A 17,478-nucleotide genomic window follows, 5' to 3' on the forward strand; every position below is an offset into this window, starting at 1 on the left:
CTTAAACCGGGGAGGTAAGTGACCGGCAGGCTCTATATCCACTCCTTCCCAGAACCATACAATAAAAATAACCCCAGCCCGGAGTACCCCTTTAAGTGTGTGTGTGTGTGTGTCAGAGATTCATCAGTGCAGGAGCATCGTAAGACAGCCCGACCTCCAGCATACCCCCTCAACGTGCGGTGGGCACCCCCTGTGGTACAGTATGAGTACCGCAGGTTGAGAAACCCTGCTCTAGAGTGACTCTTGAGTACTTTTGACCAGGAATATACACGCCGTTACATGAGAACTGCAGTATTGGAATACTGCAACATTTGGAATACTTTCAGCAGGTCCTGAACATGGTGCTAGAGAGTATGTATATAAAGAACAGAATGCATGCTGTACACACGCATTGTATATTTCATGACATATTCCTTAATAATACGCTGTATGGCTATGTTTACTCAACGTCAAAAACAGAGAAGAGCCGTCCATCTTTTCTATCTATGAAGACATAGATTATTGCCTTGGTTTAATTGACTTCAATGCAATGTATTGAAGTGACTGGAATGACGGACGTCCAATGCACACAGTGTATAAAATGATGGACGGACGTCTTTTGCAAACACTGAATGTTATTTTTTTTTCTTTTTTCACCATCCTTTCACTATTTTTACTAATAAAGTCAATAACTTTTCAATTAAAGACACATCCAAAGGCCAATGTGTCCACCTAAACTAAAATAATGTACCAACAGCCGTCATTGCACGGCGGACAAATAGCAAAATGACTCAAAATGACGTTTATCATTAATAACAGACATATTTTTTTAAAAAACAGGACGAAAAAATGTGTGAACGTAGCCTTTATCTTTTATATAAAGCTTTACAGGTAGTAGTTGTACATGGAGTTTAACACTGTCATTGTTCCAAGAGCTACAATTTATGAGAACACGTTACTGCTTCTATATGGCCAGATTAAACCCTATTGTAAATGTCTTCACCTGTGTTGACATAAAATGACAAGCTGACATTAAATAAAGAAAGGTGCGATAGGAAATATAGAACTGGACAACAGTGGGGAAGCAGAAAATTCACCAATCAGAAGCTAGAGACGTTTCTTTCATTCCTCCGTGTTTGTGAAGGCCTCATACACATTAATCCTTGTAGAGTTACAGTTATAATGTAAAAAATGCTCTCAGTGATTTATATTCCCACAATAGTGTATGCTGCGGTCCATACAAATAGCACTGGTAAAACTAAATATTCACATTTCATAGTAAATGGTATGCATGATAAAAGTGCTCTGCGGCTGTTTTGTCAAAACTGTGTGGGGTATTTTTTTTTTGCAAAATGTTGCATTTTTACTCCCATAGACTTCAATAGGATTGTTCTAGGTCATGGGTCTCCAAACTGCGGCCCTCCAGCTGTTGTAAAACTACATTTCCCATCATGCCTGGACAGCCAAATCCAAAGCTTTAGCTGGCCAGGCATGATGGGAATTGTGGTTTCGCAACAGCTGGAGGGTCGCAGTTTGGAGACCCATGTTCTAGGTTGTCTCAGAAACACCATTGCTCAGCATATGGTTTTTGTCACCTTTTGTGGTCCAGCAGCTAGGTCATGTGATGGCAGAGAAAAAAAAAGTTCAGCAAAATGCCTAAACACAAAAAAGATCATGGACACATGAAGTCAAAAACGCAGAAAAAAATGTAAATGCATGGAAAAAACACATTGGCGGTTCTTCAGGTTATTTTTTTTTTTTAGACGTCTGAAAAACACCAAACCAAAGGATGTCTGAGGGCACCTTAAGGCTGGTTTCACACATGGCAGTTTTTTTGGGAAAACTGCCACTGTAGTTTTTGTACCAAAGCCAGAAGTGGATTCAAATGGGATAGAAAATACACAGGGAGGACTTGTACTTCTTTCTCCTGTTGGATCCATTTTTTGTTTTGGCAGAAAAGCTGCAGTGGCACGTTTCCTAAAAAATGCCATGTGTGATTCAAGCCTTAGGGTGTGTTCACACTGAGAACATCCCGCAGGCTCAAGTGGATTCCGCCATCCGCCCAAAGAATTGACATTGACATGACATGGTGGAATCTGTGGGATGTTCTCCAGGCAGATTCCTCAGTGTAAACAAATCCATACTTTCAAATTAGGCAAGTTATTCACACTATGTATGACACGGGCCGTTCTGTGACATGGCCGCGTCACAGAATGGCTGGTGTCAGTGAAATTAATCCCAGATGAGCTTCATCTCTTTTGGATTGGGATGCGGGCGCATTTCAGTGTGCCCACATTCCAATTACCCATAGTACATCCATAGCCAGAGCCGCACTTTACATTGTCTGCACTGTCAGTCTTGTGTGGCCACTATTCATATCAGTTTTTCATGTGGCAGCAAGGAAATTCCGTCCGGATTGTATACAGAGTGTATACACTCTGGCCGGGATTCCATAGACTTCAATGCAATGTATATTTTCAATTAATCACGTCCGGTGTTGCAATTTGCAACAATGGCCGTGATTAATTGAAAATATACATTGTGTGAACATAGCCTAATATTGTCGGCAACATTGCATGGCTATTGGGGGAGATTAATCTGATTACATATGTGAAAACAGCACCTTAATATAAAGAAAAAGCTGTATTTTTTATTTCATGGTTATATTTTGCTTTATTTTTACTGTATGAAACCAGTCAGATGGTTGGTGCCTGTTCCTTTTAAAGTATTCTATAATCCAACTCCTCAGTACATACTCAGCATTATTAGAATTAATTCCCAAAAGTCTTTGGCTCAGGATTGTAATTATTTCCTATAATTAATGAAACATTGAAGATTAGATCAACTGGATGACATACAGGACACCAACAGCCAGGTGTGCATGAAAGCTGTGAAGCAGAATTAACATCAAGGTTCTCCATTCAAGTTATTAAGCCACCTGCATAGAAACCTATGCCTAGCCTGAGTAACAATAATGGATAATTTACTAAACAATGGACAGCTCAGTTCACATGGCCAATCTCTTGTAAAGTATTTGCCAAGTGTATGATTATAAGAAATGTAATGAGCCTAAATGTCATATGCATTTCATGTGTTGTAATCTTGAATGATCCGTTTTTTTTAATCTCAAATGTGTATCTAATATTGAGATTAAAAAAAAAATAGTTTATTACTATTGTAAGTTCATCATATGTGCAATGCATTTAATAGTAGTTTAGGGAAATCTATCCAAAAAGAACACACCCAACTTCATGATTATTCATTGTAAAAATAAGTTCACACGCAGTAAAATAAAAAGCTAAATATGGCCAAAAATTTTAGTAAAAATAAAACAGATGTGTGAACAGATAAAAAAACAAAACAGAATTTTGCAAACGCAGGTCGTAATTAATGGGCATGTTGATTATTCGTAATTAATGGGCTTGTTGATTATTTTGATGGTGGTAATTAATAATCGCTGTTATCCCTTACGGTGAGAGCACTGCCAATTTCCCATTGACTGCAATAGAACCAGGGCTGTGGAGTCGGTAAGCCGCAGCTCCGACTCCAACTCAGACTCCTGAATTTTATCAGCACCGACTCCAACTCCTGCTCCTTCATAAATGGCCGGTCATATACCAGGGGAGTTATTTATTACACTGGCCAAGCAGCTTCTCCCTAATGTCCTACATGATCCTGGGGCAATTTCCGAGGGAATAAGGAAAGATATAAAGCAGCTTCTCCTCTGTGTGCAGTGGATGCAGCCAGTCTCCAGCCTCCATGTCCTGAACTACTCACAACTACACTAGATGGAGCAGGTGGTCTTTTCCTGCTGACAGTCTTCTATGTTTCTAACTAAATATTCACCATACTTAAAGAAACACTGCTAACAATGCCAGATACCTGTGATATAGAGGTCAGCCATAGTGATATACAGCGGGTCACACATGGTGATATAGAGAGGGGTCACACATAGTGATAAAGAGAGGGGTCACACATAGTGATATAGAGGTCACACAGTGATATAGAAGGTTACACACACACACACACACACACACAGCCTGCTGCATCCATAGCACACACACACAGCCTGCTGCAGCCATAGCACACATACACACAGCCTGCTGCAGCCATAGCACACACACAGCCTGCTGCAGCCATAGCACACATAAACACAGCCTGCTGCAGCCATAGTGCACACACACACACACACACACACACACCTTGCTGAAGAAAAACACACAATTTTCTTCCAGAGAGAAAACACCACACTGAGGACAGAGGTTACAGCTACACTGCTTATGTCTTCTCCTCCTCCTCTATATTACACAGGATATCTTCATATTACACTGCTGCTCATACACAGACATCCAGCATCAAGGAAGAGAACAGCACAGATCTCCCCCCACACAATGGACTCTTCCAGCTCAGAAACAAACTGCCAAATAGTAAGGGGACAACTTTTCCATGACCACCCTTATGTAATAGGGCCAGTGTCCTATTAGAATGTTGCTCATAATATATATTCATGAGCAAAACTTGTAAAATTCATATCAAAATTCAATTCTACATTTTTTAACCCCTTAGTGACCGCCGCACGCATATTCACGGTGGCCACTAATGGGCTTTATTCTGATGCGTACGCCTTTTAACGGCGGGCGCATCGGAATAAATTACCGCCCGGCGGCGGCTGCAGGACCGCTGACACCCACCTGTAACTGCCCGGAGCAGAGGATTCTCCGCTCCGGGCAGTTTAACCCATTAAATGCCGCTGTCAAAGCGTGACAACGGCATCTAATGGGTCCCGGTGGATCCCGGATGGCGCCGCAGGTCCACTTACGTAATTGCGATGTCCCACGGCGCCGTCCAGGGTCCCGATGTCTCCATGGTGAATCCACAGTGAGAGGAGATGAGAACATGTCCCCCCCTGTCCCCAGAATTAACCCTAGTGACCTGGTCACTGACCCTCCCCTCCCAGAGCGGCCATCTGATCCAAGATGGCCGCCGCCATCTCTGTGAACAGACTCTGTTCACAGTGATGGATTCCTAAAAATGATCAAAGCTTCATTCTCTCCACCACCGGAGGTGGCAGAGAGCATGGGGCAATGATCGGTGACCACCCGGTGTGGTCCCAGTACAAGTGATCAGCGGTATATACTATATACCACTGATCGCTTGTTCCAAATGGTGCCAGCACTTTTTTACGCCTGTCACCAAAGTCAAGTGCCCTGGATTACCCATAACCACCCTGGATTACTTGTAGCCACCCCAGATTACCTGTAACCACCCTTAGATTACCCGTCACCACCCCAGATTGCCCGTAACCACCCCAGATTGCCTGTAACCACCCTAGATTGCCTGTAATCTCCCCAGATTGTCCGTAATCTCCCAAGATTGCCCGTATCCACCCCAGATTGCCCGTATCCACCCCAGATTGCCCGTATCCACCCCAGATAGCCCGTATCCACCCCAGATAGCCCATAACCATCCCAGACAGCCCATAACCATCCCAGACAGCCCATAACCACCCCAGATTGCCTGTCACCACCCCAGATTGCCCGTCACCACCCCAGATTGCCTGTCACTACCCCAGATTGCCTGTCACTACCCCAGATTGCCCGTAATCTCCCTAGATTTCCCATAATCTCCCCAGATTGCCCGTATCCCCCCCAGATAGCCCATAACCATTCCAGACAGCCCGTAACCACCACAGATTGCCCGTAACCATCCCAGATTGCCACAGACTGCCTGTAACTACCCCAAATTGCCTGTAACCACCCCAGATTGCTCGCAACCACCCCAGATTGCTCGCAACCAGCCCAGATTGCCCGTCACCACCCCAGATTTCCTGTCACCACCCCAGATTTCCCGTCACCACCCCAGATTGCCCGTTGCAACCCCAGATAGTCAGTGAACACCCCCAGATTGCCCGTCACCACCCCAGATAGCCAGTGAACACCCCCAGATTGCCCATCACCACCCCAGATAGCCAGTAACCACCCCTAGATAGCCAGTAAACACCCCAAGATTGCCCATAACCACCCCATATAGCCAGTAAACACCCCATAACCACCCCATACAGCCAGTAAACACCCCATAACCACCCCAGATTGCCCGTGACCACCCCAGATTGACCGTAACCACCCCAGATTGGCACAGACTGCTCGTAACCACCCCAGATTGCCCATAACCCCACCAGATTGCCTGTTGCCACCTCAGATAGCCAGTAAACACCCCAAGATTGTCCATTACCACCCCAGATAACCAGTAAACACCCACATATTGCCTGTAACTAAAATGACACTCCTTCTCTTCTGAGCCCTGCTGTGTGCCCATACAGAGGTTTATGCCCACATATGGGGTACCATTTTACTCAGGAGAACCTCCGTTACAAATGTTGGGGTGCTTTTTCTCCCCTGTTCCTAGTGAAATTGAAAAATTTCAAACCAAACAAACATGTTATTGGAAAAATTCTTTTTTTCATTTTTACGGTCTAGTTTTGAATACTTTCCTCCAATACCTGTGGGGTCAAAATGCTCACCACACCCCAAGATGAATTCCTTGAGGGGTGTACTTTGCAAAATGGGGTGACTTTTGGGGGGGGGGGGTTCTATTCTGTAGACATTACAGGGGCACTGCAAACGCACCTGGCTCTCAGAAACTTCTTCAGAAAAATCATGCACTGAAAATGCTAATTGGCGCTCCCTTCCTTCTGAGATCCGCTGTGTGCCCACACAGTGGTTTATTCCCACATATGGGGTACCGTTCTACTCAGGAGTACCTGCGTTACATATATTGGGGTGCGTTTTCTCCCCTGTTCCTCGTGAAATTGAGAAATTTCAAACTAAACAAACATGTTATTGGAAAAATTAAATTTTTTCATTTTTACTGTCTTCTTTTGAATACTTTCCTCTAATACCTGTGGGGTCAAAATGGTCACCACACCCCATGATGTATTCTTTGAGGGGTGCACTTTCCTAAATGGGGTGACTTTTGGAGGGGGGTTATTCTGATGACACTACAGGGGCTCTGCAAACGCAGCTGGCACTCAGAAACTTCTTCAGCAAAATCTGAACTGGAAATGCTAATAGGCGCTCCTTCCCTTCTGAGCCCCGCTGTGTGCCCATACAGTGGTTTACGCCCACATATGGGGTACCATTGTACTCAGGAGAACCTGCGTTACAAAATTTGGGGTGCATTTTCTCTCATGTTTATTATGAAAATGAGATACTTTAATCTTAACAAATACATTATTGGAAAATTTCTATTTTCCATTTTTTTCCGGCCTAATTGTGAATACTTTCCTCCAGCAACTGTAGGGATAAAATGCTCATTATACCCCTAGATTAATTCTTTAAGGTGTCTAGTTTCCAAAATGGGGTTACTTATGGGGGTTTCCAGCATACAAGCCTCCGAAATCAACTTAAAAAAAGAACTGGTCCCTAAAAAAATTAGTTTTGGAAATTTCATGAAAATTTGATAATTTGCTGATACATTTCTAAGCCCGTTAACACCCTAAAAAAGTGAAATATGTTTACAAAATTAAGCCAGAATAAAGAGGACATATTGATAATGTGACTTACTAACTAATTATTGTCATGTGCCTTTTTTTTTTAGAAGCAAAGAATTTCAAAGTTCGTAAAGTGCAAAATTTTCAAATTTTTCATTATATTTTGATGTTTTTCACAAAAAACACACAAGACAGTGACCAAATTTTGCCACTAACATAAAGAACCATATGTTACGAAAAAACAATATCAGAATAGCTAGCATACGTTAAAGCATCACTGAGCTATAAGCGCATAAAGTGAGACAGGTCACATTTTGAAAAATGAGCCTGGTCATTAAAGGGAACCTGTCACCCCCAGTACCGGGGTGACAGGCTCCCGACCCCCCGTTAGAGACCCCTATACTTACCTCATCCCGCCGGGTCCCGCTTCTGGATTCGGTCGGGTCCCGGAGATCTCAGCCGCTGCAGCCCGGCGCGCGCGCTGAGAGATGAGTCCAACACCCATAGAGAATGACAGGAGAGTCCAGCGCTCCGTCATTCTCTATGAGCGTTGGACTCATCTGTCCGCGCGCGCCGGGCTGCAGCGGCTGAGATCTCCGGGACCCGACCGAATCCAGAAGCGGGACCCGGCGGGATGAGGTAAGTATAGGGGTCTCTAACGGGGGTCGGGAGCCTGTCACCCCGGCACGGGGGGTGACAGGTTCCCTTTAAGGCCCAAACAGGCTTCGTCCCTAAGGGGTTAAAGATTGGAGTCGGAATTGGTACAATTTTTTCCGACTCCAACTCCGACTCCACGACTCCAGCTCCACAGCCCTGAATAGAACACATTAAAATTTTCCAAATACAGCCATATTTTGACCTCAAAATGACGGCCATATTTGCGTTTATCTACGAAAGATGGCCAACATGGAGGAGCATGTGACCATGCCCCACCCCCAGTGTCCTCCATAGGCATATACAGGCTCAGTGGTGGCCACTGGGGGGCGGTGCACCTTATAGACAGACTCAGCACAGAGCAGGACATCACAGTCTGGAGGAGTGAGCTCTGATTTTTTGTTCTGTAAAGGGAGCTGCTGTCAGTATAAACACTTACTAATACTGTACACTGAACTATTTTACTATAAAGTGGCCAACCCCTTTAATTATCAAATAAACAATCAGTTTGTTTTGCCTGAAAACTATGGACGGTCCGAACCGAGTTCGGTTCAGGTTCGTACGAACCCGAACCCTCGGCAATGATTCCCACTGTCTGCCCGATCCGTGGAGCGGGCGGATCCAGCGGGAGGACCGCCTGGAAAACTGGGATACAGCCACAGCCATAGGCTGTATCCCAGTTTTCCAGGCGTTACTCCCGCTGTATTCACCCGCTCCACGGAGCGGGCAGACAGCGGGAATCTGCTGCAGAGCGTTCGGGTTCATCCGAACCCAAACCTCGGCAGGTTCGAACCATCCCTACTGAAAACCCCTTTAAAGCCCCTGGAAACTAACTTCATAGCATTATCCCTTTTCCACCACACTTTACAGTTCCCCTGATGCAGTCAGCCAGGTAACGTTTTGTCTCCAAGAGATAAGTGATCTCATATGGCTCTTCCCCTTAGGGGTTGTCTGGCCAATATTATCCCAAAGGGCACCTATAGCATTGTACTTGCCCTACAGGCTAATATTTGCCAAACAATCCTTGAGGGTGAGAGCCCTTTCCTATTCAGAATGCATGCCATGCCACAGCTACTGTGAAGTACCTATGGAGATTGTGATAGGTGTGGACAGTACAGGCCTTGTTCGTCTTTGTTGGAAAACATCAGCAAAGTTCAAAAGAAGAAAAAAAAGTGTATTTCTGTCATGGAATTAACAGCTCACCTCTCCAGGCTAAGGGTGGGGATAGACAAGGGAAGAACCCTGCTGTGAAATAGGACCAGTTCTGTCAGTCACTGGATACCTGATCAACCTGTTCCCCGACCTATGCAGTATACAAGCAGTAGGAGGAAATCTAGAAACACACTGAATTACTGAAGAAAATGGGAGAATTGTGTCAATGGGCTCAGTGTGGAATGAGTGAGCAGCAGGCACAGAGACATTGCTCTGTCACAGAGGCAGAGGAGGAGGAGGAGGCTTTCCCAGAGTTACAGGAATGCACAGCAACAACCGGGGTGTGTGCCTGCTGATCACTCACTGACTGACACACTGGGGATTTACTATAGAGAAGTACAAGCAGCAACCTGTGCCATGCAATGGTGAAATGCTTCAAACCGTAAGTCTGACAAGTGTCATTACACATATGGCAGATGGAGGGCTTGCTTCTACTTCTTGTTCTCACTCACTGAGAGTGGAGGGTGGGGGTGATTTATAAATTGCAGTAAGAGACATTTATATAATGGACGGATGTCACTTTTCTAGTATTTTGCACTTAGCCAACTGTTTTGGCTGAAAGTGGCGCAGATGTGCTTTATTCTTATAAAACACCACAACTATAGGAGAGAACATCTACGGCTTGTGTGATAATGTGACATTTCTTTCTGCGACATGTCAGGTACTATGTGCAGAGTACTCTGGGCTGGAACAAGTACATTGGAAGGTGCATTCAGACTACCGTCCATACTAATTATGGAAGTACGATTATTAATTTGATAACTTTCCATGTCACTCCTGCCTGTTCATATGCAATGTCCTATATAACATCTATCCTAATTTGTACATAGCTTATCTCCATTTTGGTGAATCTAGTAATGAACTTAAACATATTCGCTAACATAGAGAATATTCTTATCCAAATAATCATTTCATTTTTTTTATTATAACAGTCTGCCAGCTATTTTTTTTAAGAAAATACCTTGTTATATGTTCCCTGAAAAATGATCATTTGGTTGTCCTTTTTCATCAAATTTAATCTATTGTCTATGGGCATCCTAAAGCATCTCCATAGTCCTTTCCAGTACCAAGATATAAACATTTTCTCTATATGTTATCAAGGCTCAAATACCCAGGAGGTGTACCCCCAGCATGGTAAGAGCCCAAGTTATTCACAGCCTCGGTTCCTGCTTGCATCCTATCACCCCATTGGAATGACAGTGTACTGGAAAAAGATGTATTGAGCTGTACTTGTCTGTGCTCTTGATGTGCTGAGGAACGCCCCTGGGCTTTTGGGCCTCTTTTATATATTAGTGAAAAAGCTTTGTTCTAGGAAGGACTTTGGAGATAAGAAATCCTGGTGGTCCTCTTTGCCCCCCTGTTTATCTGCTAACAGGTCCACCTTAAGTGTGAACAACCAACCTCTGATGCCCATACCCCCTCCCCTTTATATTATTTATTTGTTTGCTGAGTAAGTATGAAACTAGAGAGATGTTTTGGCACAGCTGTCGTTAGAGGGTATTTGTACTCACAATGGCAGCATTAACTGTGACTCCTCCTCATTACAAAGTAACTCCAGTCTAATGTGTGTGCAGCTTACAGGTTTTACAATGCACTGAATAGATCTGGTCTAGGTATAATCTACTGGATCAGAAATAGAATTCTTTGCATCAAGCCAAGTGTTTACTGTCATATTATATTAAAGGCAGATCAACCAGCCATTAAGTAGAGGGGCAGATGTAAACTATGAGTGGCATGCCATTAGTCATGCAGTCCGTGAGTAAAGTGTATTTATATATGGCTAATAAACAGGTATTTCTATGGTAGTAGTAATATGCTTCCCTTGGATGTAAAGAAAAAAAAAGATTAAGCTGGGTGTGATGTTTGGATGGCAACCAATGAAGTCATTCTTTTTATGGCTGCTAAATGAGGTGTATTATATGTTGTAAACCTGCATCTTGGACAAGTTTTAGAGCCAGCAAAACTTTCTTTTCTGTGAGAAAAAATGTCTATTGCTGGAGGGATTATGTAATATAATAGTTGCTTGTTCAGGCTTATTGTAAGATAGTGGCTGCTATTTCACCTTAATCTTGTTATTAATGTGATGATTCTAGGTTTAGCAATAAAATCCAACTCTCCAAACATGCATTGTTAATAGAAGGTGCTCTAAGACCCAGAGTTTGGGAAATCTAATATGTCAGATAACTAATGCACCTAGAACTTGGCTGCTGATGCCTATATCTGGCCATACACATTAGGTAAAAGTTGTCTGAAGCTGACAAGTTCATCCCATGGTGTAATATTAGAGATGAGCGAACCGGGTTCAGGTTCAAGTCCATCCGAACCCGAACGTTCGGCATTTGATTAGCGGGGGCTGCTGAACTTGGATAAAGCTCTAAGGTTGTCTGGAAAACATGGATACAGCCAATGACTATATCCATGATTTCCACATAGCCTTAGGGCTTTATCCAACTTCAGCAGACACCGCTAATCAAATGCAGAACGTTCGGGTTCGGATGGACTCGAGCATGCTCGAGGTTCGCTCATGTCTATTTAATATGAATGGGAGTCCCCCTGATTAGCCATATTTGCATATATATATATATATATATATATATATATATATATATATATATATATATGTTAGCTAGAGAGGACTTGCAATGACCTATTTCCTTCTCCCGCTTGACTGGTCTGAGAGATACAGCTGTTTGCTGAATAAAGATCCTGACAACATCTATCAAAAATATAAGGCCATATTTACTGTTTCTATTTTCTTGCCACTAAAATGTAAAACTGGCTGCTAGAGAAGTCTAACTCTGCTATTAGGGGGCTTTAATACATGTACGTTTTACCATCCATATTAAGGCTATGTTCCCAAACAGTATTTTGGTCAGTATTTTGCAACCAAAACCAGGAGTGGATTGAAAACAAAGAAAGGATCTGTTCACATGTTGAAATTTAGTGAATGGCCATCATTTAATGGCAAATAATAGCTGTTATTTCAAAACAGTGGCTGTTGTTTTAAAATAACGGCAATTTTTTTGCCATTAAATGGTGGCCATTCACTAAATTTCAACAGTATGTGAACAGATCCTTTCTTTGTTTTCCATGCAAATACTGTGTAGGAACATAGCATTAAAAATGATACAATAATAAAAAATTTTTAATAATTATACTTCATTTCTAGAAGGTCATTTGAACCAAGGAAAGACCTGCTTGTGGTCTCTTGGCAGGTGATGTACACCTAGACCACATCTCCAACACAGGCTATAAGTTTCAACTATATCTGATTGCAGATCAGTCCTCTATTGGCATATATTGATTGACAGCTAGACGCTGGGCAGCATTGATTATTCATGAAAGAGAGGAAGGAGGAAGAAGTGGTGAGGTGTGCCAGAGTGCGGCACAAATGCTGAGGCAGAACTTCTCTTTGACTCTTCATTACAGTAGAAGACATGAGATTGTGCATAATCCACTGTAGTGACAAATTACCAAAAGTTACCATATTCACTAGGGGACTGTCAACTACAGCACACTGTCAGCACCTTAGATAGGGCCAGGGTGCTGACAGATTCCCTTTAAATTTTATCCATCTAATCCTTATGTTTATAGCCAGAAGTGCCTGACAGTGTCTTTCTTCCCTCTCTCTATTGAAAACACATGAACACTCAATCTAGTTGAGAGAGATTTATATGAAGGAGATGAGATGATATAGCTGTCAATCGAAGGTGTGTTTGCCTAGTGGTTGGTCGAGGGGGACCCCAATCAAAAGTTTGCTATGGGGCTCCCTCTTGACCGACCACTACGCCATCAACACACCCAGCTCTACACAGGGTCTGTACTCCATATTGATTTCAGTGCAGTAATATTAAGTGACTCATAGGGGACGTCTTCTCTGATCACAGTTCTTCCCTTTTCATTTTCTTTTCCATCTGCCCTTGGCCATCATAAGAACTTCAAGCCACGAATCCACAGAATCTGCCAGACAAACATATTAGGCTCCTCACTCTGGCACCATCCTCATCTGTCTACAAAGTGCACATTTGTATTGGTACCTTTACACCCTAATTTAGTAAGCAGCCCTGACTCTATGTGACCCCCTTATAGTATGTGCCTCCCTCTGTCTAGCCACCTTATAGATGGCCCCTTGTTCAGTCTTTCATATAGATGGCCCCATGTGCATCTCCTATAGAGCCCCCCTCTATGTAGCCCCCCCTTATAGATGGCCCCTTTGTGTAGTCCACTATAGTAGATGCCAACCATTGTGCATCCCCTATTGTATACGCCCTCCGTGTAGTCCCCTTTATAGATGGCCCCTCTCTGTGTAACCACTATCCTCTGTGTATTCCCCCTCTGTGTAGTTGACTTATAAATGCCCACTTCTGTGTAGTCCCCCTTATAGATGGCCTCCTATGTGTAGTCTCTCTTATATATGGCCCCATCTGTGTATTCTCTCTTATAGATGGCCCCCCTCTGTGTATCCCCTCTTATAGATGGCCCCCTCTGTGTATCCCCCTTAGAGATGTCTCCCGTGTTGTCCTCCTTTGCCCTCCTTATAGATGCTCCCCCTGTATTGTCCCCCTTATAAATTACCCCCTGTGTTGTCCACCCCCCTTATATATGGTCCCCCGTGTTGCCCCCCTTATTAATGACCTCCCTGTGTTCTCCATCCCCCTTATAGATGGTCCCCACGTGTTGTCTCACTTATAGATGCCCTCTCATAGTGTCCCACATAGATGACTTCTCATGTTGTCCCCCTATAGATGCCCCCTTTATGTTGTCCCCCTATATATGGCCCCCTTATGTTGTCACCATAGATGGCCCCCTATAAATGCCCCCTTATATTGTCCCCCCCTATAGATTGGCCCCCTTATGTTGTCCCCCAATAAATGCCCCCTTATGCTCCCCCCATAGATGGCCCCCTTTGCAAAGCAGTAAAACAAAAAAAACAATCACAACTCACCTAACAACACGCTCCCCCGTCGGCTGTCTTCTCCTCTTCTTCCCCAGCAGCTCTGCAGCTCTGGAGCTCAGTGTCCGCCAGGGCTAGTACTTCCGGCACAGGGAGTGTCTCTAACACGTGCTCCCTGTGCCAGAATTACTAGCCCCAGCGGACACTAAGCTTGGGACTTGCGGAATCCCCGGGACACCCCCAGACCCCAAACGGCTAGTGACAAAAAAAAAAAATCAAGTGGAGTACTCACTGCTACAGTGGTAGTTCCGCCACTGGTACCATAGCTTACTGCATCATAATGAATTATCATGCAGGGAGTTCCGTAGAGTTCTGTATATGATATAGAACTAGCTTACGGACTGTATATCGCGGGCGTGTGAATGCAGCCTAATTCTTAATTGCATATTCAACCAACATGAAATCTAGTGTAAACAATAGGAAAAAGTTACTGAACACGATAGAGTGCAGGCTGAAACAAAATCCACACCCCAACCCCCAAAGGTTTATTTTTGCCAGACTGAGATTTTATTTCATTTTTTATGTTATTATGATGATAGATGAATAGGGAAACATTCATTTATCTATGTAATCTATCTATCTATAACAGTGTTTAAAACAGCATAGAAGACATTAAAATGAGCTAAGATACCACATGTTAAATATATAAAAATAGGTTATGATGGATATAGATGCATCCACACCTTTATCCACGGATACCATTATGTAGTATTAATGAATCCATAGCTGATGCCGGGGTCCATTTTCCTCTAGCTGCTGGCATTCTGGTAAAAAAGATGTTTATTTGGGCAGTGTGGGCCCAAAGAGGTAGATGGGGCCTAAAGCATTTAGGTGTGCAGCAACTCTCTCTTCTTGCTGCCCACCCTTCTTCTTTTTAGCTACAGCCCTGGGATAAGAAGGTCAGCATGAAAGGAGAGGTGCTCCAGATGGCCTAGGCCCCGCCTCTTTGACCCTGCGCCACCCGAATAAAAGGTCTTTTTTACTGAGAGAATAATGGACCCCATTACCAGCCATGTATTTGTTAAAGCTACATAACAGTCATTGGGGGGAAGAAGGGGCTCAGTACAGATTTGTTTTAAGCATATTTAACCCAAAAATTACACATCTGAAATACTTATATATAGTGTGTTAGGAAAATGTTTTAGTGGCATAGTTGTAGTATAATCACTGGGACCCCAATCAATCATTAAAAGGGGTTCTAGTGGTAAATAGAGCAGCAGCAGCAACTCTATAGACCAGGGGATCATGGGAACCCCCTTCCTATGATTATACGGGTTGTGTTGGTCGGATCACCACGGATCAAACCCTCATCATGATAAGTGTTGTAGGTAGGAAAAAACCCTTCCACTAGTATGACATTTTGTATGTTATGCACTAATCCAACCCCCATAATTATTAAATACATAGAGGAACTTTCCTTATAATGAATAACCTTGTTCCATCTGAGATTTTCATACCATGCTCCTTTTTATATTTTTTTCACATGCTGGACTAATGGATATATCATGACTAGTGTTAAATCACATGCTGTTTTTTTAAAGACTAGAAACACATGATAGCATTAGAAGGAATATCAGGAACACAGATCATAGCTCGTGATCTTATCTTTTTAGACAGGATGACGCAAATATATGGCTCAGGAAGAAAACCACACACAGAAAGGGCAAAGAGAAGACAAAGTAAGAGGGCAAAGTAAGACAAAAAAGTAGCAGGCAGGTGAACCTAGGTTAAAATACAGACAATGAAGGTAAACAGACACTGAATGACTCAGTGGGTCATTAACCGGGAGACTAAAAGATATTAGAAGTAGTCATTTGCTGGTGATAAGAATAAGATAATGTATGGCTACCAAACTGCCATTCTAATTTGGACAACCAAATATGCAACAGGTTCTAAAAGCCATTAAAGCAATGAGCAGGTTGTAAAACAAGGTATTCCTTAGCCACAACAACATTATGGGAGGCATTTACTAACATGCCCCCCTGGAGTACATCACTGAAAAAGGGCAGAATCCCCCTTCTCCGTATGCCAGCTGCATCCCCCGCTCGCCTGATGGGCAGGCAAGGCAGGAGTAGGCATGGCCTTTTTTTTTTTTTTTTGCTCATATGCTGTGCAGTGTCGATCCAAAGGAAGGCAGAACCCCAGGGGAAGGCAGAATGAGACAGAAGCTAATTTACCTCCAAGACTGGCAATCAGAATAAAATCCAGGATCAGTGCCCTTTCTCCAGAATCCTGTGACTATAACCTGTGACATTTTAACACTGTATAAATATATCTAGGCCTTTTAAACTAAATTAACCATGACCCCTTCTTCTGGCAGAGAGATCCATAGCCTATATACTGTATGTACATGTAGTTATTGGATTTCTCTTCATCATTTTTCTTAAGGAAATAATCATAATTTCTATAATCTTTCTGGGTAATGTAGTCTACACTATGTATCGAATGCAGTGCACAATATTATATTTGTGTAAGTACAGTGGTTCTTCAACTTACAAGGGCCTCAGGTTACAATATTTTCAACGTACAATGGTTCCTTTCTGAACCACTGTAACTTGAGACCAGACTCGGCATACAATGCTACAGTCGTAATCTGCAGCACATGTGAATAACTAGATGATCGACCAATAAAAGTGGGCATTTTTATTGATAAAACCCCAGTATTACCGAGGTGCATGCACTGATTGGTTGTCAAGTGGTGCTAACCTACAGTGCAGTGTGATACTACATGTCCTGTGCTGCTCTTTAACTGTGCCAGGGTGAGTTGCTCCTTTGGGCATCAGGTGAGGGCGGCTTCATTTTATTTTTCTGGGACTATACAGGACTCTAAAAATGCTCCGGTCCTCTACAAAGAAAGCAATTTACAGTCTCCAGTAATTCTTTCTGACTGTTGTATGTAAGTACAGTGGTACCTTTGTTTAAGAGTAACTTGGATTAAGACCGTTTTGGTTTAAGAGCTCACAGTTTTTCAAAATTGTGACTTGGTTTAAGAGCATTGCTTTGGTTCAAGAACTCCCTGTACTGGGTGGGAGGGGGAGTGGGGGAGTGGTGGGGGAGGGGCATGGTCTGCATAGCGGGGTCTACAGCACTGTACTATGACCCAGGAAGTCTCCCTCACCTTGCAAATCATAGCAGATCCACTTTAGGCTGGGGCTCACATCAGGGGACAGGACTGTGGAGGTAATCTCTT

General features: G+C 43.3%; 1 protein-coding gene across 1 annotated transcript in view; it reads left to right on the forward strand.

Moving 5' to 3' along the window:
• Positions 1–9,481: 9,481 nt before the first annotated feature.
• The window catches only part of PLEKHG7 (pleckstrin homology and RhoGEF domain containing G7), a 35,033-nt gene continuing 27,036 nt past the window's right edge, over positions 9,482–17,478 (forward strand). Inside the window, exon 1 of the mRNA XM_069974221.1 lies at positions 9,482–9,716. Coding sequence (XP_069830322.1) covers positions 9,705–9,716 — 12 coding nt within the window. The 5' untranslated portion in view covers positions 9,482–9,704. The remainder of the gene's footprint in view (positions 9,717–17,478) is intronic.

Source organism: Dendropsophus ebraccatus, chromosome 1, assembly GCF_027789765.1.
Source record: "Dendropsophus ebraccatus isolate aDenEbr1 chromosome 1, aDenEbr1.pat, whole genome shotgun sequence".
Taxonomy (NCBI): Eukaryota; Metazoa; Chordata; class Amphibia; order Anura; family Hylidae; genus Dendropsophus; species Dendropsophus ebraccatus.